General features: G+C 39.7%; 1 protein-coding gene across 1 annotated transcript in view; it reads right to left on the reverse strand.

Moving 5' to 3' along the window:
- Positions 1-24,036, reverse strand: part of si:dkey-43k4.5 (potassium voltage-gated channel subfamily S member 2) — a 29,679-nt gene extending 5,643 nt beyond the window's left edge. Inside the window, exons 1-8 of the mRNA XM_022219721.2 lie at positions 23,768-24,036; positions 8,352-8,529; positions 6,758-6,891; positions 5,459-5,623; positions 5,210-5,381; positions 3,800-3,883; positions 3,543-3,704; positions 1,308-1,391 (exon numbers count right to left, since the gene is read on the reverse strand). Coding sequence (XP_022075413.1) covers positions 1,308-1,391; positions 3,543-3,704; positions 3,800-3,883; positions 5,210-5,381; positions 5,459-5,623; positions 6,758-6,891; positions 8,352-8,522 — 972 coding nt within the window. The 5' untranslated portion in view covers positions 8,523-8,529; positions 23,768-24,036. The remainder of the gene's footprint in view (positions 1-1,307; positions 1,392-3,542; positions 3,705-3,799; positions 3,884-5,209; positions 5,382-5,458; positions 5,624-6,757; positions 6,892-8,351; positions 8,530-23,767) is intronic.
- Positions 24,037-25,557: the final 1,521 nt, after the last annotated feature.

A 25,557-nucleotide genomic window follows, 5' to 3' on the forward strand; every position in this document is an offset into this window, starting at 1 on the left:
AGCTGGGATAGACTCCAGCACCCCATGACCCTACAGAGGATTGGGCATTGTCTAGATCATGGATGGATGGATGTTGGTCCCTGTTCACCTCATCACAACAACAAATATTACCTACTGGAAGTAAAACCTTCTCTGATCCTCTTGTTTCATATTTGAAGTCATTCCATGATTAGACACCATGTTAAAAGGGTTTCACAGAAAATCAGAAAATGATTTCAGACAGAAAAAATTAAATAAGGAAACATAACCGCGAGGCAAAAGGAACATAAACTTAAAGGCCCCCTGTGGAGGTTTTGACCATTTGTAGCGCTGTGGAGAAAGGCTTTACAGTGGCTCCTATTGGTGAACATGCAGCTAATGAGCAGGCAGAAGATAAACATGCACCGACTCCCAGCTGATCTCCAAGGTGCACTTTGGTGAAAAACACTAAACACAAACATAACTTTTACTTGTTTATCTGTTTCGAAGCTACATAATAAAAGGAATCCTGCAGCCTCATAAACTCACAGTGACTTAATGAAACTCCACTATAGGAGGTGTGTAGGACGTGAATACAATCAACTCTATACAAACACCACTGTTCAGATGTTTGAAGATACCATTAAATGAATGATAAATCCAGTGTAGACCTTGTTAATGTGGTAAATGACTATTGTAGCTTTAAACAGCTGATTTTTAATGGAATATCTCCATAGGGGTACAGAGGAACATTTCCAGCAACCATCACTCCTGTGTTCTAATGCTACATTGTGTTAGCTAATGGTGCTGAAAGGCTCATTGATGATTAGAAAACCCTTGTGTAGTTATGTTAGCACATGAATAAAAGTGGGAGTTTTCATGGAGAACATGGAATTGTCTGGGCGACCTCAAACTTTTGAACGGGGGTGTGTATGAAATGTGATTCCTAAGCTGATATTGGTTTCATTATTATCTCTTGGTATGAGGTTACTTTTTTCCAGCTTGCAGCTCAATGTATGACTGCTTGTTTCAGGTTTTTATTTGGGTATCACACCATGTGGCTCCGAAACAAAAGCCCAGACCTTCTGCAAGTCACTGCAAATCAAAACCCCATCCTCGGCACTGGTGGCTTTTCCACTGTTATTTATGTGTGACATATTGGCTGAGATCTGCTCACAATCATTCAACCTTTATCTGATGCATCCACAGAAAGGTCAACAGAACAAAATGCCACAAAACAAATGGCTTAAAAAATCAATCCCGCTGTTTCTGCATACTGTTGGTTAATGTCAGCGTGTCAGAAATGTTACAGAAATGTGTCCGAGAAAGCAGAAAGCGTCCCGACTCACCCGAAGTGTCGCCCCCAGAGAGCGCAGGCCTGTCGAGTGTCGGGCCAACTTCAACACCCTGAAGATCCTCGTTAACCTGAACACCTGAGAGAGCAGAGGGGGAGGTAGTAGTGTCAGGAAAAACTGTTTGAAAGAGTCAGTCATTTTGACGATGCTTCTTCTAATACTGCTTAAAAGTGGTATTCAGAGCCAAGTATGTCCAACCGTTCAGGACACACCAGTCCAACTGAGTTACTGTTGGTCATAGTCTATAGACTGGTTTTGATGAGACGGTAATTAACTTTACTGTGAGGACACTTTCAGCAGAGGTTCTGCTCTCAGGACGGCTCTATTGTCAGTCCATGAAATGTGTGCTAATCTGACAGAATTAATATACTTTTGATTTTGTTCTTTGTCCTTTAATAGATGCCAGGTTTGTGAAAAGTTGGTGTGCTGTTACTGAAACTGTGGAAGGTGACAAATTTTGGACATTTGACTTAAAAATGCTCACATAGCTCTGTCTCTCTGTTATACCAAAGACTGCTTCATAAACTCTACTGGTCAAACGTTTGGGGTCACTCAGACAACTCCTTGTTTTCCATGAAAACCCCCACTTTTATCCATGTGCTAACATAACTGCACAAGGGTTTTCTAATCATCAATGAGCCTTTTAGCTAACACAATGTAGCATTAGAACACAGGAGTGATGGTTGCTGGAAATGTTCCTCTGTACCCCTATGGAGATATTCCATTAAAAATCAGCCGTTTACAGCTACAATAGTCATTTACCACATTAGCTATGTCTACACTGGATTTATCATTCATTTAATGTTATCTTCATTGAAAAAACATGTTTTTCTTTCAAAAACAACGATATTTTTGAGTGGCCCCATACTTTTGAATGGTGGTGTTAAAAAGCTGAAACGTGCACAAATGCAGCATCGACACTGAAACGTGCGCATTTGTGCAACAGTCACATTGCAGGAAGTGCATGATGAAGTCAAACAAACTGACTCCAACACATCACGCTACAACCTTTTGGCTACAAAAGGATAACTCACAATGGTCTCATTTTCCATCAGAAGTCTGTCTGATATGATCAAACTTCCTCAGATATTATGGTCCTTGGATCTTTTTTTGTACTTTGTTTACAAGACCTGCAGCTTGTTGACAGACAGGCTCTATACGTGCACAACAGAATGAGCAAACTACAGGAGAGGAGTGCTGAAAAGAAGGATATCAGAATTATGATTTAAAATAATGGAATTAGCAATATAGAATGTACATTATGCAGCAGGTCTGTCTCTGGGTTTGAACAGTGACAAATTTATGTCAGGATTCTGATGGTGTCCAATGTGATATGCTCCATCTTTAAAATCAGTTTAAATCTGTAGGCAGGACTTCATAAAAATGTTATCTTAATGGCAAAAACGTATAAATGCATATAAGTAAGTATAGATAGATAAGTAAATACTAATAAGTGCCTATTTATATCTGTGCACTGTGTGCTGCTCTTGTTTTTGTATTGTTTCTGCTGGTGTAACACTGAAAATTTGCTGCGGTATCAATTATCTATCTATCTATCTATCTATCTATCTATCTATCTATCTATCTATCTATCTATCTATCTATCTATCTATCTATCTATCTATCTATCTATCTATCTATCTATCTACCTATCTATCTATCTATCTATCTATCTATCTACCTATCTATCTATCTATAGAACCTCTTCAGAGTAAAAGAACCTCTATCACTATCATATAGGAAACATTCGGAAGATAAAAAAATGTTGCTCAATTTATATATTTGGGCTGTGAAAGAAAAGAATTTGATGTTCATGAATCTTTATATTTTTATTACTGTTGGATAATTGCTTCATGTTAGTGGGGTGACTTTCAGGGAGCTCAGCGTTTAGGTACACCTCAGAGGATATGCTTAAATCCCTATAAGGCTTTTTATCTTTGGAAACATGGACTCAGTTTTTATTGTGCTGTATGGAAACTGATAAGCTTATAAAATGAAAAATATGTTTACGATAACATCTGTGCCTCTCCTCTCTTTTTCTCTGTGTTGTTTACAATATTAAATCTGCCTCCAACTCTGCAAAGTGTTTCATGTTTGTTTAGTTAATTTCAAATTTCTATGACAGGGCTTCACAGGTCAAACACTTTATCAGAAACCACTGAAAGCAGTGCACCATCCACACTGACTGCAGAGACAGTACACAGAGTAGGTTTTGTGTTCCAGCTTCACCTGTATGAGCCGTCCCAGGTCTCCCAGCTCAGACTCTGATCCCACCATCATGTCAAAGATCAGGGTGACGTAGATGGGAACCACAGACACCATGTCGATGATGTTCAGAGGGTGGTGAAAGAACTTCTTCCTGTTCGGTGCAAGCAGCAGCCGTGTCACCACCTCAAAGAGATCGCAAATGCTCAGCACTGGAAAGTGTCTGCTTCTGTTTTCACTAGTTCTCATTGTGCATGTTTTATTGCTTCTTTTCCTCTTACCTCGAAGGTGAACCAGCAGGTGCAGAACACCTCCAGGGCCTGCATGGTCTCGTCCTCAATCAGCTTTCCATCCGAGTCAAAAGTCTGAGAGTTGAGGAGAGAGGAAAAAAAATCGTCACATCAGTGAGTGTTTCATAAACTTTCGCTTTATTGATCAAATATTCTTCTCTTAGCTGGTTTGAAACATCTGAGATGACTGAAGTAGGATTTCTTTCAAACTAAAATCAGTGAAGTGCTCAGTCATTAGTAGGAAATACAGAGTTTAGGTCTGAGAGTAAAACAGGCTTACAGGCTTCCTTCTACAGTCCACAAACATGCTGAGGTTAACTGGTGATTCTAAACTGTCTGTAGGTGTGAATGTGAGTGTGATTGTTTGTCTCTATGTGTAGCCCTGTGACAGACTGTTACCTGTCCAGGTGAACCTTCACCCTGAGTCAGCTGGATAGACTCCTTCACACTCATCAGCTCCTACAGAATTTACACTCCTACTAACCGTTCACCACGTTGTGTTGATTTCTGGCATTTTGACTTCTGCATTTTTAAAAAAAAAATCTTGCATGGATTTTGGGTTTGGTTTGACCTTGCCCTCTTTTGGCAAGGAAACCTACAGGCTTCACTGTGTTTCTCTATTTAAACCTCTTCTGGAATACACAAACCAAGCCGGTGTAACAGGATTCTACAAATGTAAGTGTTCCTTCTGTGGGCTGTTTATAAGTAGTATCAGTGATTAACAATGCAAGACGATCAAATGAGTAATCAATCCAGTAGGGTCATTTTCACATAAAGTTTTAAACAATAAGATTCTTTTTGCAACTCAGGGCTCATGAAGCTCATCCAGAGAATGCCAAGAGGGTGCAAAGCAGTAATCAAAGCAAAGATCAAAAATATAAAACATGTTCTGACTTATTTCACACTTTTTTGTTTACTACATAATTCCACGTGTTTATTCATAGTTTAGATGGCTTCAGTGAGAATCTACAATGGAAATAGACATGAAAATAAAGAAAAACTCTAAATAAGAAGGTGGACTTAATCACAGAAATGAAAATAAATCTCCAACTTTCATAGGTAATTTAACAGATATGACAAGTTGTACCACAAAAACAAACATACTGGTCACGAGCCTAAAACTATGTGTACTAGATAGATCAGTCTAAAGCTTCACACATGGCATTTAAATCATCCATAATTGCTATAATATTGCTATATTGCATAATATGCTAAGAAAATCTAAAGCAAATCAGAAATAGCCTCTCATGGTTTAAGGTGGAATGATCAAATTAAAATTCTGATGAGCACTACAATTTTTGACGCCAACAGTTAAATATTTCTTCTATGTCCTCCCTGAGCTCAAGTCCGGTGGCCAAATACAACACAAAGCTCATGATCTTTGGAGCTACTCATACCAACCTGGTACTCTGGGATGCTGTTAATACACATGGTGGCGATGGACGTGAGCACCACTCCGATGGAGAGCAGACTGAAGAGCTTGCTGGGGATGGAGTATCCCGGGTTCTCCAGCGTCAGCCACAAACACTTCCTGATGTTCCCATAACGCACCTCCTGGAAATGCTGCATATCCCTGTGAGGATGGAGGAAGATGATGAGTTAAGAAGCCAGAGAAACAGGCAGAACGAAGCAAAAGATGGACTCATCTACCTGTTTAAGTCTGATATCTCGTCCACGGATGTGTCTATGCTGCTGACGTCGCTGTCATCGTCCCAGCTGCGATGGCGGCTGCTCTCCAGCTTGCGGTCGTGGTAACGGTAACTACAGCAACTGTCCAGGAAGAACTCATTGATGCCCCAATACTCAATCTCCTGACTGTGTGGGAAACAGACGTTGCAGTCGAACAATTTCAATTCATAAAGGAAAAGTAGAAATGACAGAATGACAATCCCACCAGGTCTCACCATCTAAAACATCCTGTCAAAACTACGAGGAAGGCTGTTTGTTCTTTCTTCTGCTGGACAAGGATTGCAGACCTCATCTATCTGTGTCTGTTTTAAGCTTTCAAATATCAGAAGCAAACAGCAGACACAAGTCCTTGAGCAGCTACTTTATTCAGAAGTACAATGTGCAATAAAAAGGTTCTGAGACACTGCTTCCATCCATCATTTATACACCGCTTCGTCCTCATCGGGGTCATGGGGGTGGAGTCTATCCCAGCTGACTGAGGGTGAAGAAAGAGGACACCTGGACAGGTAACAGTCTATCACAGGGCTACATATACAGACAATCACACTCACATTCACACCAACAGACAGTTTAGAATCACCAATTAACCTCAGCATGTTTCTGGACTGTGGGAGAAAGCCAGACAATCCAGAGAAAACCCACGCAGGGAGAACATAGAAACTCCATGCAGAAAGATCCCAGGAAGGCCAGGACGGGAAATGGGGATCTTCTAGCTGCAAGGTGAAAGTGCTAACCACTACGTCACTGTGCAGCCCGCTGAGATACGGCTTATTAAAATCAAACACTGTACGGCCTTTTGTTTGGATGTAGTCTCCTTGGGCAACAACACACTGCTCCCAGTATTCCCTGTTCTGTTAGCATGTCAGGCAGCATGTGTGACGAGCTACATCTCCTAAACCCTGTCAAACACAGACTATTCAATTTGAAATTTATTTTAGGAAAGAAAAAGAAGTCATAGGGAGCCAAATCTGGTGAGTGTGGTGGATGTGAGTTGGTAATTATATTCAGCCAAATCAGGCATATAGTGTTCCCCAATAAAAACATAACAGGAACAGAAGATTTATTTTGAAAAAAAAAAACACTATAATGTTACTAATAGATGCAACAATGCCGAACACAAGGACAGATCTGAGGGATTTACTCTCAAAATATGAATACAAGCTCTTACGGCCTACAGTGGAAAGGGTAATTAGATCCATGTATTTTCATTAAAATTTGATATTGTCACCTGGTGCCTGAATTGAGTGGGAAAAGAGGCACCTGAAGGAGAAGACACACAGCTCCTCCATGATGTGAAGTTTGCCAGTCTGATAAAAGTGGAGGACGTAAGGGAACAGGCCAGGATTCCTGTCAAAATAAAACTCCTTCTGCTGCACGTCGTAGTCATCACACACCTACAGAAGAGAGAAAGACGGGAGGGGAGGTTGAAAGGAAATGAAGAAGATTAAATGCAGAAAAGAGCCACTAAAGAGAGGAACATGAATGTTTTATGGTGTCGCAAGACAAAGTTACCCACTTATAACTCTGCCAAGGTGTGGCAATAAGCGTCTGTCCACCTGTCTGTCCGTCCGTCCGTCCGTCTGTCCATCCGTCCGTCCGTCCGTCTGTCTACAGTAACTGTCTGTTTGTCCGTCCGGCTCTCTGTCCATCCGTCCGTCTGTCCATCCGTCCGTCCGTCCGTCCGTCCGTCCGTCCGTCTGTCCGTCTGTCTGTTTCTCTGTCTGTCCGTCCGTCTGTCTGTCCGTCTGTCTGTCTGTCAGCAACATTACTCAAACACAGACCAACAGATTTGGATGAAATTTTCATCGAAGGTCAGAAATGACACAAGGACCAAGTGATTAGATTTTAGCAGTGATACGGCTTATAGTCTGGAACCATGGATTTGATGGAGTTTCTGTATCATTGTGAGATAGCGGCACATCACTGTAACCATGACAACAAGTGAACCCTACGTCAGCCGCCTGCTAAAAATGCACCGCTGCGGGGCATGAATTTTTATAAAATTGTAGCTGTGAATAAGTCCCACTTTTTAAAGAAAATTTTCATAGTTTGAAGACATTTTAAAGTCATTTTTTTAACCCTTCTCAGCCATCCTAGACCAGTAACTTATGTTGGACAGGTTTTGAACAGTTCAGGAGGATTTTTTTGAGCAAGTTCTGGACCAATTTAAATCATTTCTAGTCATTTTGCACATATTTGGGGTGATTTTTGACATATTTTAACAACATTTTGACTTTGGAAGGCACTCCCACTTGAACCTAGTACCTAAGTTCAGACTGAAAAGCCACCTATTCAGACGTGCCTTCAAATCCTAGGACTGTTTTATGGTTTTTGTAGTTTTATGCTTCTTATGGGTTCTATGGTTTTGTAGTAATCAAATTGTATTGTTTTGTTTTATTATGCTGTTGGAAAGCACTTTGGTCTTCTGTTATGATGTAAAGTGCTCTACAAATAAATTTTGATTGACTGATTGATTGAGCACACTCATTTTATGAGTCAGTTTGGACGTGTTTTAATTGGTTTTAGTCATTTTTGAAACCCTTCTAAGCCATCTTAGATGTTTAACTCATTCTGGACAGATTGTGAACAGTAAAAAATGATTTTTCGAGAAAGTTCTGGACAAATTTTTCATCATTTTGGACAAATGTGGAGATTTGTGATTTCTGCCACAAATTCTTTCAAGATTTCAATCGTCCAAAACCATACAATGACTGAACAGCCTTAGAGGAGTACTGTGCTCTCTGAGAGCTTTTCTTGTTTGTTGTCTTTGGAACCAAAACCCAGTGAGACAAATCTAAAAATAACATCTTAGTGCAAAATGATGCAAACTGTCATCCATTCATTGCTGACCCACCTGCAGTATATCTTCCTCTGAATCACATGCCAGCAGTTTTCCCAGTCTGGTGTCTGGGAATTTCTTCAGTGTGCTGGAACAGAGGCTCCTCTTCAGACCTCCAACATTCACATGGACGAGACCCTCATCTGAGTCCTGGTGGACCCAGCTGGGCAGATTCTCTTTCACCATAGTTACACTGAGACAGGAGGGACACAACAGAGACGAATATGAGTGCAGGTAGGGGAAAAGAAGACACTGTGGGACAGATTTTACAGAACAGGTTTGTGCCTTGCAGCAAGTAGATCTTTACATCCTTTCTGACTTGAGGGAGTAGACACGATGACCAGACATTTTTAAGCAGGTACAGCCCATCGAGGTTAGTAAGCTCATTTTCAGGAAGAACCCAGCCATGAGGATGCGAATTTCAGACAGAATGGCACAACATTTAGACATGAATCTGACACATCTAAACATGTTGGCTTCATGTCTGAATGAGCAGCCTGGTCACTTTATAAAAGTCAGGACAACATTGAACTTAATACAAAGACCATTACTAAAGGAACAGTTTACTGAAACATTTACATGATGTTTTCAGCTTTGAGCAAAATCTAAACTGGGGCTTTGTTTTTTATTTAAGCTAAAAAAAAAAAAAGTCCCTCTTTTATTGTAGGGCTGACTGCCTTTATTTGGTAGTGATTATTAGACATGCCAAGAAATAAGGAAAGAGAGAAGCAATAGTGGTCTCTCCCTGCTGCCGTTCAGGGTCAACGAGGACAAGTTTGCGTTTGTTGTCTCAAAACAACGCCCAGATGTCCATATGCCACCAAGTGTCCCGAAAACTGATGCTCCCAACTAAACCACATTCTCAAAAACAATTTGAGAAAAGCATATTTTCCCCTGAAAAGGGAGATGACAAAGTAAGAGTTGGAAAGTCCGCAGTAGGACACTGGAGGGTTGGTGGTGGCCTTAGTTCAACACAGGACCCAGGAGAAGGACCTTCCTGTCCTGTGCTGGTCCATAGTTATCATTATTAGCCTTATGTTTCATTTTAATCCCTGTTGACATGCGACTCTTATGCAGAACTTCCGATGCTTCTTCATTTTCTGGGTAACCATGATGACGGGGCCCACCATAATTTAATAATGACTGGTTGGTCAAAAAGCAGCAACAGAAAAGTCATTAAAATAAAAAGCAAAGATATGTTCATCAGATACATATTTGTAATACATTGCAAGCAAACTTAAACCAGCAGAAAATCCTCCAAACATCACTGGCGGTATAGATTAGTTGTATAGGAGCCATACGCTGTACATACACATGTGGTCAAAATTGTTAGTATCCTCCTGTCAAACTTGAAAGTGACAAAAGTAAGTAGTATATACTGAAAAATAACTAATGAAATCAGATATTGCTTTTGAATTGTGGTTCAACAGAACATTTAAAAAACAAACAAATGAAACGGACCTGGACAAAAATGATGGTACCTCCACAAAAGATTGAAAATAATTTGACCATAGGGACATGTCAAACTAAGATTGGTCCTCTAACTAACATCAGAGATGTCTTCAAACTTGTAATCAGTCCATCAGCCTATTTAAAGGCTGAGCTGTTTGGTATCATGGTGTGTACTGCACTCAACGTGGACCACAGAAAGCTAAGGAGAGAATTGTTCCAGGAGATTAGAAAGAAGATTATAGAGAAGCATGTTAAATGTGAAGACAGACTCCAAGCAGCCTGATGTTCTTGTGACTACAGTTGCACATATTATTCAGATGTGAAAGGTCACCAAGGATCTCAGAACAATTTCCAGAGAGATTAGAGGTGAACATCGAGGTCAAATACATCAGTGTCAGATCCACCATCCGTCGCTGTTTGAGCCAAGGTGGACTTCATGGGAGACGACTGAGGAGGAACCACAGTTGAAAGCAAATCATAAAAAAAAACAAGACGGGAATTTGCCAAAATGCATTCTGTGAGACTCTCCTTTGGACAGACGAGACAAAACTGAAGCTTTTTGGTCAAGTCACATCAGCTCTATGTTCACAGACGCAAAAATGAAGCACAAAGAAAAGAACACTGTATCTACTGTGAAACATGGAGAAGACTCCAACATCTTAATGACCCAAAACACACGGCTAAAACATCCAGGAATGAGAACAGAACATTGGACTACTCTAAGTGGCCTTCTATGAGCCCTGATCTAAACCCAGCTGAACATCTGTGGAAAGAGCTGAAACATGCCGTCTGGAGAAGGAACCCTTCAAACCTGAGACAACTACAGCAGTTTGCTCATGAGGAGTGGGTTAAACTATATATACATATATAATACCTGTCGACAGGTGCAGACGTCTCATTAAGAGTTGGAGAAATTGTTTGATGTAATTGTACCATCATCAGCCCAGTTTTATTCATTTTTGTTATTATATTGAACACTGAAAATACAAAAGAAATGTCTGAGTTTCATTAGTTAATTTTCAGCACATTTTTATTTAGTATTACTTTATCAGTTTCAAGTTTCAAGGGTCAGGCATATGGCTTCTGTAAAGCGTCTTGAGACAGTTTGACTGTAATTAGTGCTATATATATAAAATTGAAATGAATTGAAGTTATTTCAGTGACCATTGTGCTTTTTCTGTCATCAGGAGGATACCAACATTTTTTCCACGTGTAATGTTGATAAAAGATGGACGTAACCACCGTGATGCCATGCATTGTTTGTGGATCATTTCAAAGTTTGTCTTGACACATATTCTGCTTCATTGTCCTTTTTTTCTTCAGTCGAACCACAATTTACAAAATAAACATCATGCAGTCCTGAAGGAGACTTGACTCTGGGTACTGGGCTCATTAACTGATTTGGAAAATGTTCTCTTAGGTAACAAATCAAGTGAGAGGTAGGGTCATTTTCTCAAGGATTTCTATACAATCTGACTCTTTTTTTTTTTTTTTTTTTTTTTTTTTACAGCCAGAGGAGTCGCTACCTGCTGGCTTTTAGAAAGAATGCAGGTTATAGGAACCTTTGCATTGGCTTCACTTTTTCTATCTTTTAGGATTGGGATTTTTAGTAGTTAGGACTCCTATATGAACAGTGAACCCCTTTTGCCTTCCTGTAATTATCCATCATGATAATACCAGTGGAATGAAGTGGCACCTTCTAAAGTTACAGCAGTTTGTAGGTTTGGAAACACAAAGAGAAATGACTGAACTTAAAAGACAAACAAATAAACTTTAGAATTAATTTTAGACTTTTTTAAGTGCCTCACACTAATTCTGGAGGCTGTAATCATCCATCCATCATCTACACACCATTTAATCCTCATTGGGGTCATGGGGTCTGCAGTCTATCCCAGCTGACTGAGGGTGAAGACAGGGGACACCTGGACAGGTAACAGTCTATCACAGGGCTACACATAGACACACTCACATTCACACCTACAGACAATTTAGAATTATCAATTCACCTCAGCATGTTTGTGGACTGTGGGAGTAAGCTGGAGAACCTGCATGTACAGAAAGAACATGTGAATTCTATGCAGAAAGATCCCAGAAAGGCCAGGACAAAGACCAGGAATCTTCTAGCTGAAAGTGCTAACCACCAAGCCACTGTGCAGCCCCAGGCTGTAATCAATCCTACCTGAATACCTGGATAATTTGTGAGTGATCCAAGGGCGCAGGTTTGCATAGGGACGGTAGGGACATAACACTACCAACTTTTCAAGAGGGTCAAATTGTCTCCACCAACTTTTAAGCAACCTTATTTGCATTATATAATGAGTTCAGTTATATAGGTCATCTTGATTGTCTTCCCATATGTTATAAGGATAGAATTGACCCTACCATTAGTAAGTGAATTATTTTCATTATGTTCAGACCAGGATCAGACTTACATTTACCCCTTTTCACTTGCTGAATGTGCCGGTCCAATCAAACGTGCGCTTGATTGGCTGATGACTTGACACCCCCCCCCCACGCACACTCACACAGCCCAGACAGAAATACACAAGAAATAAACATGCCGCCTTCTCCGCCCCCTTCGAAGAGGAGGGATATTAGAAGTTTTTTTCGGCCAGCAGCAGCAGCAGACGACACTGTAAGTAATGTGAAAAGACGTCAATGTTGTGGACGTGGGGAACACACCACTAATGTTGCTACTGAAAGTCCGACCTGCATCAGAGTTAGCATAACATTAAACTGTGTGAACTTGCTAACCTGCAAAACTCAAGTAGGAAGCTGCTTAGAGAGAATTGTCCTCCTGTATGTGTTTTCTACCGTTAACGTTAATTAAACTGTGAGAAATGTAGTGAACTCTGCTGGAAAATATAGAACCAGAAAAACGTGAGCAAGAAGCTGCTTAGAGAGAGAGGTCCCAGTCTGTGTTTCACAGGAAAGTGTTGACAGTCAAAAAAAAACACATGCTGCTGCTTTTCTTCTTGTAAACGGCCTGGTTTAGAAGGAAAGAAGGCTAGAGCATGTTGTGACTTTACACTTTTGAAACCAAATACCTATTAGTGCATTTATTTATTAATTAAAATGTATTTAATTACTATCACCTGAACCAATATACATGAAAGTTAGCATAAGTTAATACAGATTTATTTTGCATTGATCATTTAGCTTATCAATTAATTAGGTTCATATTTGTGAGAAATGTAGCCCTGACCCCCGTTCACCCAATCTGTTTGGTCTTATTAATGTCCCGTCCCCAGCAAAAAGTGTACATGCAGGTTATGCTGTTATATCGTCCCTACCAAACCTACGCCCTTGGAGTGATCTAATTAAGGTACAGTGCAATATACAATTTCATGAAATTTCCCACTTCTATTGTTCACTTGCAACACTAAGTAATGATTCTTCAGTTTCATGTTGTGTGGTCTTGTGGGACTATGGGATATCTTATATTGTGTAAACTTATGCCTCCTTTAAAGACTTACCACTTTATACGAAGATATTGAACCATCTGCAGCGCTCACATTCTCTCCCCTGATGTCTTCACTAAAACAGCTTCACATCGTGTGACTCATTACTTACAAGCACAGTTAATACATAAAACTATGAAGCTGCATGTATAAATCCATAGAATCTAAACAGTTCTGAAGACCAAACCATTTCATCAAATCTCAACAGGACATACACTCCCATTCAAAAGTTTGGCATCACTTAGAAATGTCTTTATTTTGAAAGAAAAGCATTTTCTTTCCAATGAAGATTAACATTAAATAAATGATAAATCCAGTGTAGACATAGTTAATGTGGTAAATGACTATTGTAGCTGTAAACGTCTGATGTTTAATGGAATATCTCCATAGGGGTACAGAGGAACATTTCCAGCAACCATCACTCCTGTGTTCTAATGCTACATTGTGTTAGCTAATGGTGTTGAAAGGCTCATTGATGATTAGAAAACCCTTGTACAGTTATGTTAGCACATGGATAAAAGTGTGAGTTTCATGGAAAACATGGAATTGTCTGGATGACTCCAAACTTTTGAACAGTGGTGTAAATATATGGTCCCTGTACAGATCTTTAGTGGAGTTCATGCTGTTAGTATACTACTTTCACCGTGGAAATACCTGTAAAATGACAAAACCTGAAGTAAATACACGCAAAAAGCAAAACAAAAAGGTGGTTCCCAAAAAAATAACGTATTTATCCCAAACAAAATTAAAGAGAAAAGTGATCATAAATGTTGTGTACAATCCTGGTATTGACTTCCCCTCCCCTCTCATTGTTGTCTGTTGTCTTGTTTGTTGGTATTTGTTTGCTTCTTGTCGGCAACTTTTTCTGCAACTGTATAAGGAACAAGAAAAGCACTCAGAGAATGCAGTACTCCACCAAAGCTGCTCGGTTGATGTTTTTTATGATCTTTAATAAAAAAAATGACCTTGTGCTGAGCACAGGCATGTGTTATGCATGTGCATGTTATGTATTTATGCCAAATTGTGTGTAAATCACTCTTATAAATGTCTGCTGATCATTTCACATTTGGCAAGCCTTTGTTTTGCTCGAGTTAAAATAACCGTTCCCTCCATGTTTCTATTTAGAAGATGTATTTTTAATGTTGCAGACTTTTATTTTGTCACCATTTCAGCGGCACAGGAAGTAGTTCTCTTAGAAGCAGTTTCTTGACATGATGAAGACGCTGCCAAAAAGTCTGAAAATGCACATAAAGACGAAAGAAAACAGTTCCACGCTGTTGGGACAAGGTGTTATGGTGAAGAAATGAGGAAAGGACAGAAAGGTGAATTTGTGCTCAAATAAGGCTGACGGCTGAACTTAACGTGTCTGGCTGGAGTTTGCTGCATCGTGTGACCAAAATATGTACCGGGTGGCAGGAATTGATGGGACTCAGAAACACCCCACAACTTAATCATTTGTTCCTTGTATGATTTCCAGCTGATAAATAATGGTCATTTTGTAGTAGGATCGCAATCATGTGATCTTCAGTGGGCAGACACATTGTTCACCTCATGGTTACAGCAACGCTGTGCAGGCTGCTGTATCTGGCAATGGGAAATCTTTAACAACGCTGTGAATCCACACTATAAGCCGCATCAATGCCAAAATCTAATCACTTGGTCCTTGTGTCATGTCTGACCTTCCCTGAAAATTTCATCCAAATCTGTTGGTCTGTTTTTCTGTAATGTTTCACACAGACAGATTCACAGATTCACGTACGTCGACTGTCACATAACTCCACCATTTCCTTGGCGGAGTAATAAATAGTAAGTGGGATAAAACAAGAAGCACTGAATAATAGAAATAGAAAAGAAAAGACACGAACCACAAAGGTAGTCTGTCCCTCTGGTTCTCTGATGCTCAGTGGAGTTTCTGTCTTTTGAGGAGTCTTTATCGACGTACGATTTGATGAGTACATGTGATCTTTCTCATGCAGATTCAGTTACATGAGAGCTGCTTTATACACAGAAACCACAGTCTTCTACTGAGTTAGAGGAACGCTGAAATGAAAAATGATCTTTTTTCTTTGTACTACAGCTCAATCTAACTTTACACCTTCTAGCAGCAAGGTGGAAGTGCTGACCCCAGCTTCAACTAGTCACATTAGCATTGCTTCATTAGACGAAACGTAATTTATATGAGTGGTAACGACTGAAGCAGTTCATTTAAATTGGTCAACAATTCTCTTTTTTTCCAGCTCAGGCTCAGCTCCTGTGAAACATGAAATGCTATCTCATCTCATTTACACTCAACAACCACAACCTGAAAACACTTAAATAACAGAGATTATCAGTGGAACCTGTCAGTAGGTGGGATATACTTGGCTGCAAGCGAACAATCAGACCTTGAAGTTTAGGTGTTGGAAGCAGGAAAAATGGGCAGTGTGAGGATCTGAAAGACTCTGACAAGACCAAACTGTGATATCAAGGTGACTGAGTCAGAGCATCAACAGCAGGACTTGTATGGTGTTCTTTGTGTGCAGAGGTTAGTAACTACCAGAAGTGTCCAAAGAAGGACAACAAGTGAAGCAGCAACAGGATGGTGGACGCCCACGAGGAGTGAAGGCTGACCTATGAGGTATGAACCCACAGAAGAGCTAGGAGAATAAGTTAATGTGGCTGTAATAGAAAGGTGTGAGAACACAGAGCATCAGTTTGCTGCGTACCAGACTGTGTCCTGTAGACCAGTCAGAGAGATCACAAGAACTCCTGCCAACATGTATCAGAGCTAGACCATGGAGCAATAGGTGGATGTTTTCTTTTACATCCAGTGGATGGGTACATGTGCATCGTTTACGTGGGGAAGAAATGGCAGCATAATGCATTATGAGAAGAAAGTAAACCAGTGGAGGTAATATGATGCTCTGGGCAATGTTCTGCTGTTAAACACAGCTCCTGAATATTGTGGATGAGAAAACAATGCTGCAGACCACATCCATTCCATTACATCAGCACTATTCACTGAAAGGATAATCCTCTCTGCCTTGCTACAATGGATGGACAGCATCCATTAAGCAGCATATCGGTCCATTAAGAGACTGTGTTAAACCATGCATTAGAAATCTAGGTGTGATTTTTGACCAGTCTCTGTCCATAGACAGCTATGACAGCCAGCTAACATGCTCCTGTTTCTACCAACTGTGCAACATAGTCAAATTCAGTTCCATGGTATCCATTGTGGAACTGGAGATGATTTTACATTTTAGTTCATCCCATTAAGATTATTGTGATGTCCTTTATACCTGTTTAAATCAGTCTTCTGTAAATGGCCCTCAAACAGTCCAACATGCAGCTGCTGATCTTTGAACTGATTGAACATCACTCCAGTCCTGTCCTCTCTTCACTGGCTCCTCATCAATTCTCATTTTAAAATACTGGTGTTAACTTTTAAGACTTTACGTGACCAATCCCCTCCTTCACCCTGATGTCCCAAATAGAGCTCTCAGGTCAGGACAACTAAATGACTTGTGGCTCTACTCTAACCAGGCATGATAAAGTATGGTGACTGTGATTTCCGAGCTCTACACCAAAACTGTGGAATGTCCTTCCTCTACGGCTGAGATCGCTCGACTTCTGTGAAGCTTTTATAAGGCAGCTGGAAACGTTTTTATTCCGACAGGCTTGAGGTTGACCTGTAGCGGCTATATTTTATTTTATTTATTGTTTTTGATGCACTGTACTTTAGCTGCTTCTCCCGTTTTAGCAGTTTATTATCTTTATCATTACTGTTTTTGTTTTTATCCTTGATTTATTATTGTTGTTAAGCACCTTGTGATTTTAGATCTGTGAAAGATGCGATAAAAATACATGTTTAATTACTCACAAACATTGTTTAGGAAGGGTTACAGGAGCATGAAAAAGCATTCAATCCAACAGATCTGTGGGATGTGCTGGAGAAACAAATCTCCACCTCACAGGTTCCAGATTCTGCTGCGGCTCTAGAACACCTCCAGGAGTCTGTGGAGTCCAGGCCTGCTTCAGTGGAAACCTGCAGGTGGTTTTAAGTTTGTGGTTGATCCATTTATTTACTAATTCTAACAAAACTATTGTCAGAATATTAATACTTTGAAGTCCTTTCAAGAAAAACATGTAGAGATGCCATGCACTTCTCATCAAGAAAAGACCAGAACCAAGACCTGCTGGATATGTCTTGTTCTTTTACTGTCGCCCGAAAGCTGCAAACCCACTAAAGCCCACAGTTCCTCTGGGTCACAGCAGGGTGTGAACTGCAGTCCAGCTCCTCTGAAAACAGGATTAGTAAAACTGTGCTGGTCTCTAAAAATATTGAAAGCAAGCTATTTTTGCCATGTATGTCTGTTTTTCTGTATTTCCACCATCATGGATCTTGTATAAAATTTGCATGATCATCACCATCAAAGCGAAGTGACACAACATCCTGAACTCTGCTCATCAGAAACACAGCACACACATCAGCAGCAAACCTGAATGAGAGCAGCTACTTTCATCTGTTTTCTTAATATTTATACTCTTAGTGAAAATGATGAACAGGAAAAGCACTCAGAGAGCGCAATACTCCTCAGGCTGCTCAGCTGAATCATTTCAACTCTTTAATAAATCTTTAATAAAAATGGTGTGTGTTCTGCATGTGTACGTTATGTACAGATACCGGATCACGTGACCTAAATATGTAGCAGACAGCAGGAACTGATGAGACTCAGAAACACCCCCACACTTTAATCAGTTGTTCCTTGGATCATTTCTGATGGATAAGTCCTGATAAGTCCTCAGCGGTGGATCTGTAGTAGGATCACAATCATGTGATCATGTAGTGTTCACTTGTTGTCATGGTTACAGTGATGTCGTGCCGCTATCTCACAATGATACAGAAATCTTTAACAAATCCATGGATCCAGCCTATAAGCTGCATCACTGCTAAAATCAAATCACTCGGTCCTTGTGTTGTTTCTGACCTTCAATGAAAACTTCATCCAAATCCGTTTTTGAGTAATGTTGCAAACAGACAGACTTACGCCAATCTGAGGAGTGCCCCTACACCCCAAAAGACCTCAGTGTCCTCAGCAGGTAGGGTCTGCTCTGACCCTTCTATGAACTCCACTAGTTAGTCCAGGTTACTGTTCAGGTGAACTCCCAGGTACTTCTACGAGTCCACTCTCTCCATGTCCATGTCCCGGATGTTCACCAATGCTGGGAGTGTGTGACTGTGCCTGCAGAAGTCCACCAGCAGCTCTTTAGTCTTCCCTGCATTTACTAAATCCAATAGTATATAGAGTTTTTAAAGACGTATATTAAGTCGTAGGAACAGAACTTTGGGTTAGAAAGTGCTGAGAGAATACACAGTTCATTTGGTAATAAGCGCTTTATCCTTTGATTACAGGTATGTATTTTACTTGCAAACATTTTCTGACTCACAGCCAGCATGTGATTCTAATCCTCCCCTTCTCAAGCTGAGTCACCAGAACCCCCCTGAAGAGATCTGACAGGGAGGAGCCTCACTTTAGATTCTGTTCCAAACGTTGGAGCGTCTTTGTAACGGAGGCTCTCTAATCCCATCTGCTCTGCTAAATGCACTTCTCAGACTGGATGGCTCAACATTAATTTAATGTACCAGACATTCTAATGTTGACCACAAAACACAGTGTGCACTGGTTCAGAGCCAGAAGACCTCATTGGACTTTCAATCTTAAATCAAAGTGTAGCCATAAAGGCTGCGGTTAATGATTTCTGTGTTTACGGGGAATTAGTCTTACAGCTAATTTTAACAGAGTTCTGCCCAGAAACTCCTGATTTACTTTCTATCAACACAAACCACTGCTACAAGCAACTTTTTCCTTATCATTAAAAAAACCACATAGATGCAGCCAAAACTCCCACACACGCTCATTTACTGTACTCCTCGTGCAAACACCCACAAGGCAAACACACTTTCACAATAAAAACTACACAATGAAGTCACTCAACAGATGAATAAAGTTCACATCAGACTCGAGAACTGTGGAAAGTAACATCAGTCGCTCTAAGAGGCCTCAAATGCTCCTGCTGTTGCCTAAAATATAGATATTTTAACAGTACAATGGTAATTTTACTGCCAGAAAAGCATAATCCAATCCAGTTCAGTTGGCCAGTGTTGGTTTAATATCGCTTAGCAACAAGTGAGGATGATATGTGGATCTCTGTGTCTTCTTTCTGTTAGGAATTCCTCTAAATTACGCTAAGTTAGATTTAAAGTTCTAATATCTTCTGTGAGTTTTATCATGCGTTTATTATTATTTTTATTGCTGTTTCATTCCTGATGTAAATATAAAAACAGGACTAGCTCCACATGTAGGTGTGACTCCTACAGGACTGAGTGTCTGCTCTGATGCAGCACTAAGTGCCTGGCTGCAGGTAAAGAGAAGCTCTAATGTGGTGTAATGACGTTACAAGCCTCTGATTGCAGAATGCAGGAAATGGCTCCCAGTATCAGAGGCAGGTGTTAACCTAATGTGGACGTAATGGTGTTTGAACGGCAGCAGTCTGACTTCATCTGCTGCTGCATCTTTCATTGTCTCTCTGCTGGTGTTTAATCAGGTTTCAGTGACTTACAGCTACACGAGCTGACAGCAGCTAACTGTGGAGGCCCGAAGCCGTCCTCATTCGGCAGCAGCACGTCTGCGTAGAAAGGTGGAGGAGGAGGTGGGTGTGTATGCAAGAACTGTTATTTAGAGAGTCCTTCTCAAAATCCAAGTTACAGATTGCTCCCCAAAGTAGCAGAAAAATGAAATTTACAGGTATGAAATCTTTAGAATCGATAAAAACACAACGTGGCATATAAAACCAGCAGTGTAAAAATGACATCTGAAGAAATAAAAGACACCTCAAAGGAAATTAAAATCAAATAAAATCAGAAAAGTACGCTTTAAGAAAGACCACTGATGATTCATTTAGCATAAATGAATCATTTAATCATTCAACAACAGGAATTTATGGCACATCCAGCATTAATTCAGGCACTAAATAATCTTTATTGTTTGATTTGTACCTTTGATTGCAAAGTATTTTACACAGTAAAGCATGAGTCATTAAAGTAATATTTGATGAAAAAATCAATGTATCTTACTGTAATAGCTGTTGTTTTGTCCCTGTGTGTGTTTTTAGCTTTCTGTCTTTTATTCTCACTTTGTGGTCATTTTAATGGTTAGTCTACTTTTGTATTTATTTGTTATTTTCTCTGGTTGGTTCATATCTTTGTGGTCATTTTTCCATTCTTTGTAGTTTTTTTTGTCTCTTTGTGCTCGTTTTGCATCCATTTGTCATCATTTCTTTGACTCTCTAACAGGAAATGTGAACTCCTGCTCTGATGCAGACTCCCTGGGCCGTTCACATGTCCATCCATGACTGGCAGAGTTTCTGATCACTAGTGACTGTCTGGACTTACATGATGGTGCTGCAGTCACATGGAGCAGTAGCGCTTATTGCAGATGTGTAAGGAATGACAGGAATGCAAAAATAACAACAAAAGAGAAGAAGAATATGATGTATTTACAATGTTAGTTTGGTGAGAAAAACTAAATGTAAACCATGTAAATGATATTCTGATAAAAAAAAAAACACTGCTGAGAGCACCTTTGAGTCCAGATTATTTTGTTATTTAAAGTGGACCTGAAGGAAAACACTTCAGTTTGGGAGGAGGACATAGGATGAAAGCTGAAGATGGAAACTTTTAGCAGACTCTCTGAGGTTTGTTTACTTGGAATGACTGCTATGTTGTTCTGAGAGGACGAGGCCTTGACTGACGTCTGTCCTCACGCTGCACATCTCTGCTTTAGGCAATGAAACTAATGACTTAAATCACTAGAATATAACAGCACTGAGTGTCATTTCACAATAGCATCTGTATTTCTAAAGATAAAACCGTTGCTGCTTCACACAGTTACTTGTATTAAGGCTGGAGTGTCAAATATAAGGCCTGCGGGCCACAACTGACCCGTCAGACGGTCCACACACGACTTTGTAAAGTTTAAAAATAACAGAGGTAAAAATGAATCCTTACTGTGACGATATGTAAATATATTGAACATTGTGCAGCATAATGTGAGTCAGCAGCTTCAGCATGACTGAGTCTGGTTTGTTGAACCCTATTATTGATGCACTGACACAACTTTTATGCATTTTTATGTAGACATTTTCTATATTTTCAAGGCAGGAGGACAACGTAACCTTTTCCTTAAATGTTCCCACTGTAGTTTGTGTGCTGTGTCAGGATTACTACACAGATGTGGAAATAAATGGGAATTTAAAATCATTTCTAGATCTTGACAAGTTGTAAAATACTGTATTGTTCAGTTCCAGACTGAATGTTTTGTTCCTTTGTTGACACACAAATGCAAAGTGTTAGAATACTGCTAAAATTTACTTATTTTTCTTAACACATTTCAGGTTGTTCATGATGTTCTGCAAAAAGATAGTTCATCAAATGCGAACATTTTCAGAACATACTTTCTTTTGCACTTAAAATGGGTCAAAAAATGTCCCCATAAGGTCGTTTTCTTTCAATATCTTTGTAATAAAAAGCTTTACCAGCTATTCTTCAAAAATATGTTTGTGATACTATTCCATTAATTTTTTAAGTTATCTTTTACACTTTTCAAGAAATTGTAACATTTATGTTACTACTCCAAGCTCGTTATCATTGATAATATCATACAGAGGTGATGGAGGAACGGAGAGCAGCAACAGGAGGAAAACAGTGGAAAAATGTCAACAAGACGGATGCTGGCGTTCTCCTGTTGCTGTTCTGTGTAATAATCTTCTATTTCAATGATCAATATGTTCAGAATTTTTTATGAGGTGAAAAACAAACATTTTTCAAACATGAAATTATCCTTGTGTGGACAAAAATATAAATACAAACGAATAACACAAATGACTATTCTGAACCAAAATGACAGAAATGGCAGAAAAACACAGTGGTTTTTATACAGGTCACTTTTGACCCACTTATGTAAGGTCCAATCATTCATGTATCTCAGGCGGGGCTGTCAAACCCATTCTAGTTCAGGTTCACATTCAGCTGAATATGATGTGAAGTGGGATGGACCAGAAAAATCACAACATAATAACCTAAAAATAACCACAGCTCTAAACATTCCCTTTGTTTTAGTGCAAAAACCGGTGTTCACATTTAATGTGCTATTTTACAAAACATTATGAAGAACCTGAAATTTCTTAAGAAAAATAAGTAAAAAGTTCAACCATATCAAGAATCAGTTTATCATTTGTTTTTCACAACTTACAGGTCAGAGTGTCTACAAAGAACAAAACACTTTGTCTGGACCTGAACAATACAATGTTTTTATGACTTTCAGTTGTTTTAAATTCCCATTTATTTCCACATCTGTGTAGTAATCCTGGCACATCACACAAACTACAGTGGGAATTATTACGGAAAAGGTTACAATACCCGGTGTCTTGTAAGTTGTGAAGAAAATTCTTCCATGGAATACTATTTGCCCAAAAGAACACTCAGAGTGGTCTCTCAAGTCAAAGCAAATGTTTTACAGGAAATCAACAAACACAGAACACAGTCTGAGCAAGGAACTGACAATAAAAAGAAACTGTTTAGCTTTTATACGGGCACGTAAGTCGCAGTGGTATTATCAGTTCCTGAGCAGCCAGCTGCTTGGAGAACCAACTTGTTATATTTTCATGGTCAAAGTTAATCATGGAAAGTTACTGAGTACACTGGGTTAAATGAGTTCACAGTCACACAGTAGTCTGGAATCATAAAGAGCATTTAATCATAGCATTTTTTAAAACTAATTTTATTACCTTTATGTAAAAAATGTACACATAAAAATGCATAAAAGTTGTGGCAGTGCATCAACAAATCAGACTCGGTCATCCTGAAGCTGCTGACTCACATTATACTGCTCAGTGTTCAATGTTTAAAGGCATTCTCTCAGTAAGGATTCATGTTCACCTCTATTATTTTATAACTTTACAAAGTTATCCTACGGTTTTGGCCCACAGGTCTTAGGTTTGACACCCCTGACCTAAGGGTTAAACAAAGGGTAAAAATGTGAAGCTGTCATTATTTATCGGTTATTATGTTCTGGTTTTATTAGTTCTCCCACTGAACGCAACACAGCCAGTAATGCGAGTTCTAAAATAGGCTCTTCTATGATAACTTTTTCATTCTGTACAATCACCAAACACCAGGGAGAGACAGTAAATAAGAGTGTGTCTGTGTGTGAGCCTATAATTGTATGAAGGGCCCATGCTGAGCTCTCCGGGGAGCCACATACAGAAATAAAGTTGATCTATAATTCAGCACTGCGGCTTCAAATCACAGCGGTGGAAAACGAAGCTCCTTCAACAACAAACTGCCTCAAAAACAAAGAAATGTTCACAGGAACAACACAGAGAACCGTGGCACGAAGTGAAAGAGGCAGGAAGTGAGGGTTCATTAAAACAACACAGGCTTCAGAGGGAATTAAAAGTGTTAAATTGTTGACTTACCTGTGAGTTTAATCACGACGCTCAGCATCCTTCACCCCATGATGCGTTCAAGTTCCACACCTCCACGTTTACAAAGTGCCTCACTCTGCAGCTCCTCCTGCTCCAAACTTTGAGCTGATCCTTCCTTCTGCCTCGGAACGGTCGAGAGGAGACTCCGTCAGCTGTTGGCTCGCAGGTTTCCTCCATCTGAGTCCCAACCAGTCCGCTTTCTCGCTCAGAGGCACACTTCGGCTTTTTCCGTCGCATTCCGAACATCTCCGAACGAGACACCGCTTTAGCACAGAGCAGCAGCTGTGTTTACGATGAGTTTGCGGCACTCAGCGGTTGATATAGAAGTTTAACAATAGACTTGTAAAGTTTTCATTTTTATACACGCACAGGGACTTAATATGTTGCATCCCATAACTTTTAAACGACCTGGAGCTTCTTATTATGAGAATTTCCTCTTTACCGTGCATCAGTAGAGTCTTCCTCCCACCTGAGGTCCAACACGGTGCTGACCCCAATGAAATCTGCTCAAATCTCAGGGGTCATTTCATAAACCTCTAATATCCATATAAACCTAATTAAGTTCCTCACCTCTGCAGCTGACTTTACAGTTTTTTCTCATTAAGATAAAATTGTTCAGAGCATAAACACTTTGTCTCTCAGGCCATCAATGCACTGCAGTTTGAAAAAGAAAACAAGGGTCAGTCTAGAAGTGGAGACCATTTAGGGTTCAAAATTTGTGAAAAATAAACATTTTCTGTTACAATTTTGGGTTGCACAAAGAAGCAGCAAGAAGATCCCCGGTTCAAATCCCGGCCTGGGCCTGGGATCTTTCTGCATGGAGTTTGCATGTTCTCCCTGTGCATGCGTGGGTTTTCTCCGGGTACTCCGGCTTCCTCCCACAGTCCAAAAACATGCTGAGGTTAATTGGTTACTCTAAATTGTCTGTAGGTGTGAATGTGAGTGTGATTGTGTGTCTGTATATGTAGCCCTGTGACAGACTGGTGACCTGTCCAGGGTGTCCCCTGCCTTCACCCAAGTCAGCTGGGATAGACTCCAGCACCCCCCATGACCCTAGTGAGGATAAAGCGGTGTATAGAGAATGGATGGATGGATGAATGGTACAATTTTCTGGTACATATTCATCCTTCAAATTGACCAAAAATTAGACAAAATGACAAAATCGAGACACAAAACAACAAAAACAAGACTCAAAATGACAGAAACAAGACACAAAACAACAAAAAATACACAAAATGACAAAATCGAGACGCAAAACAACAGAAACGAGACACAAAATGATAACAAGACACAAAACAAAAACAAGACATACAATGACAGAAACGAGACACAAAAGACAAATCATCATCAACAGGTTATGCTAACAGGGTTGTTGTGGGACACATGTTCCATACATAATAATTATTATTTAAAATACTATGTTGATTAAAAAATGTTCCCACAATGACAAGAGACATGAATGAAAAAATAAAGCCATAAAAGGAGATTAAAATTTGATTTGAACTGTTTTGTTAGAGATTCAGTTTGGTCATCAGAGAGATGGGACTAGAGGAAAACATCATTTTAGGGGAACTCCAGACTTATTTGGTATTTTAAAATATCTTCAAACATTCTTTTCTCCTAGTTTATTTAGATTTGGTCTCAGGACAAGAACATTTACACAACAACTACATGTTTCAGGGTTTTGTACATGGATTATTTGAAATCTGATGGATGAGATGTAAAATGACCCACAAGATGTAAAAGTTCAGATGGATTTCTCAAATATGGATGTTTTTTTT

Source organism: Acanthochromis polyacanthus, chromosome 5, assembly GCF_021347895.1.
Source record: "Acanthochromis polyacanthus isolate Apoly-LR-REF ecotype Palm Island chromosome 5, KAUST_Apoly_ChrSc, whole genome shotgun sequence".
Taxonomy (NCBI): domain Eukaryota; kingdom Metazoa; phylum Chordata; class Actinopteri; family Pomacentridae; genus Acanthochromis; species Acanthochromis polyacanthus.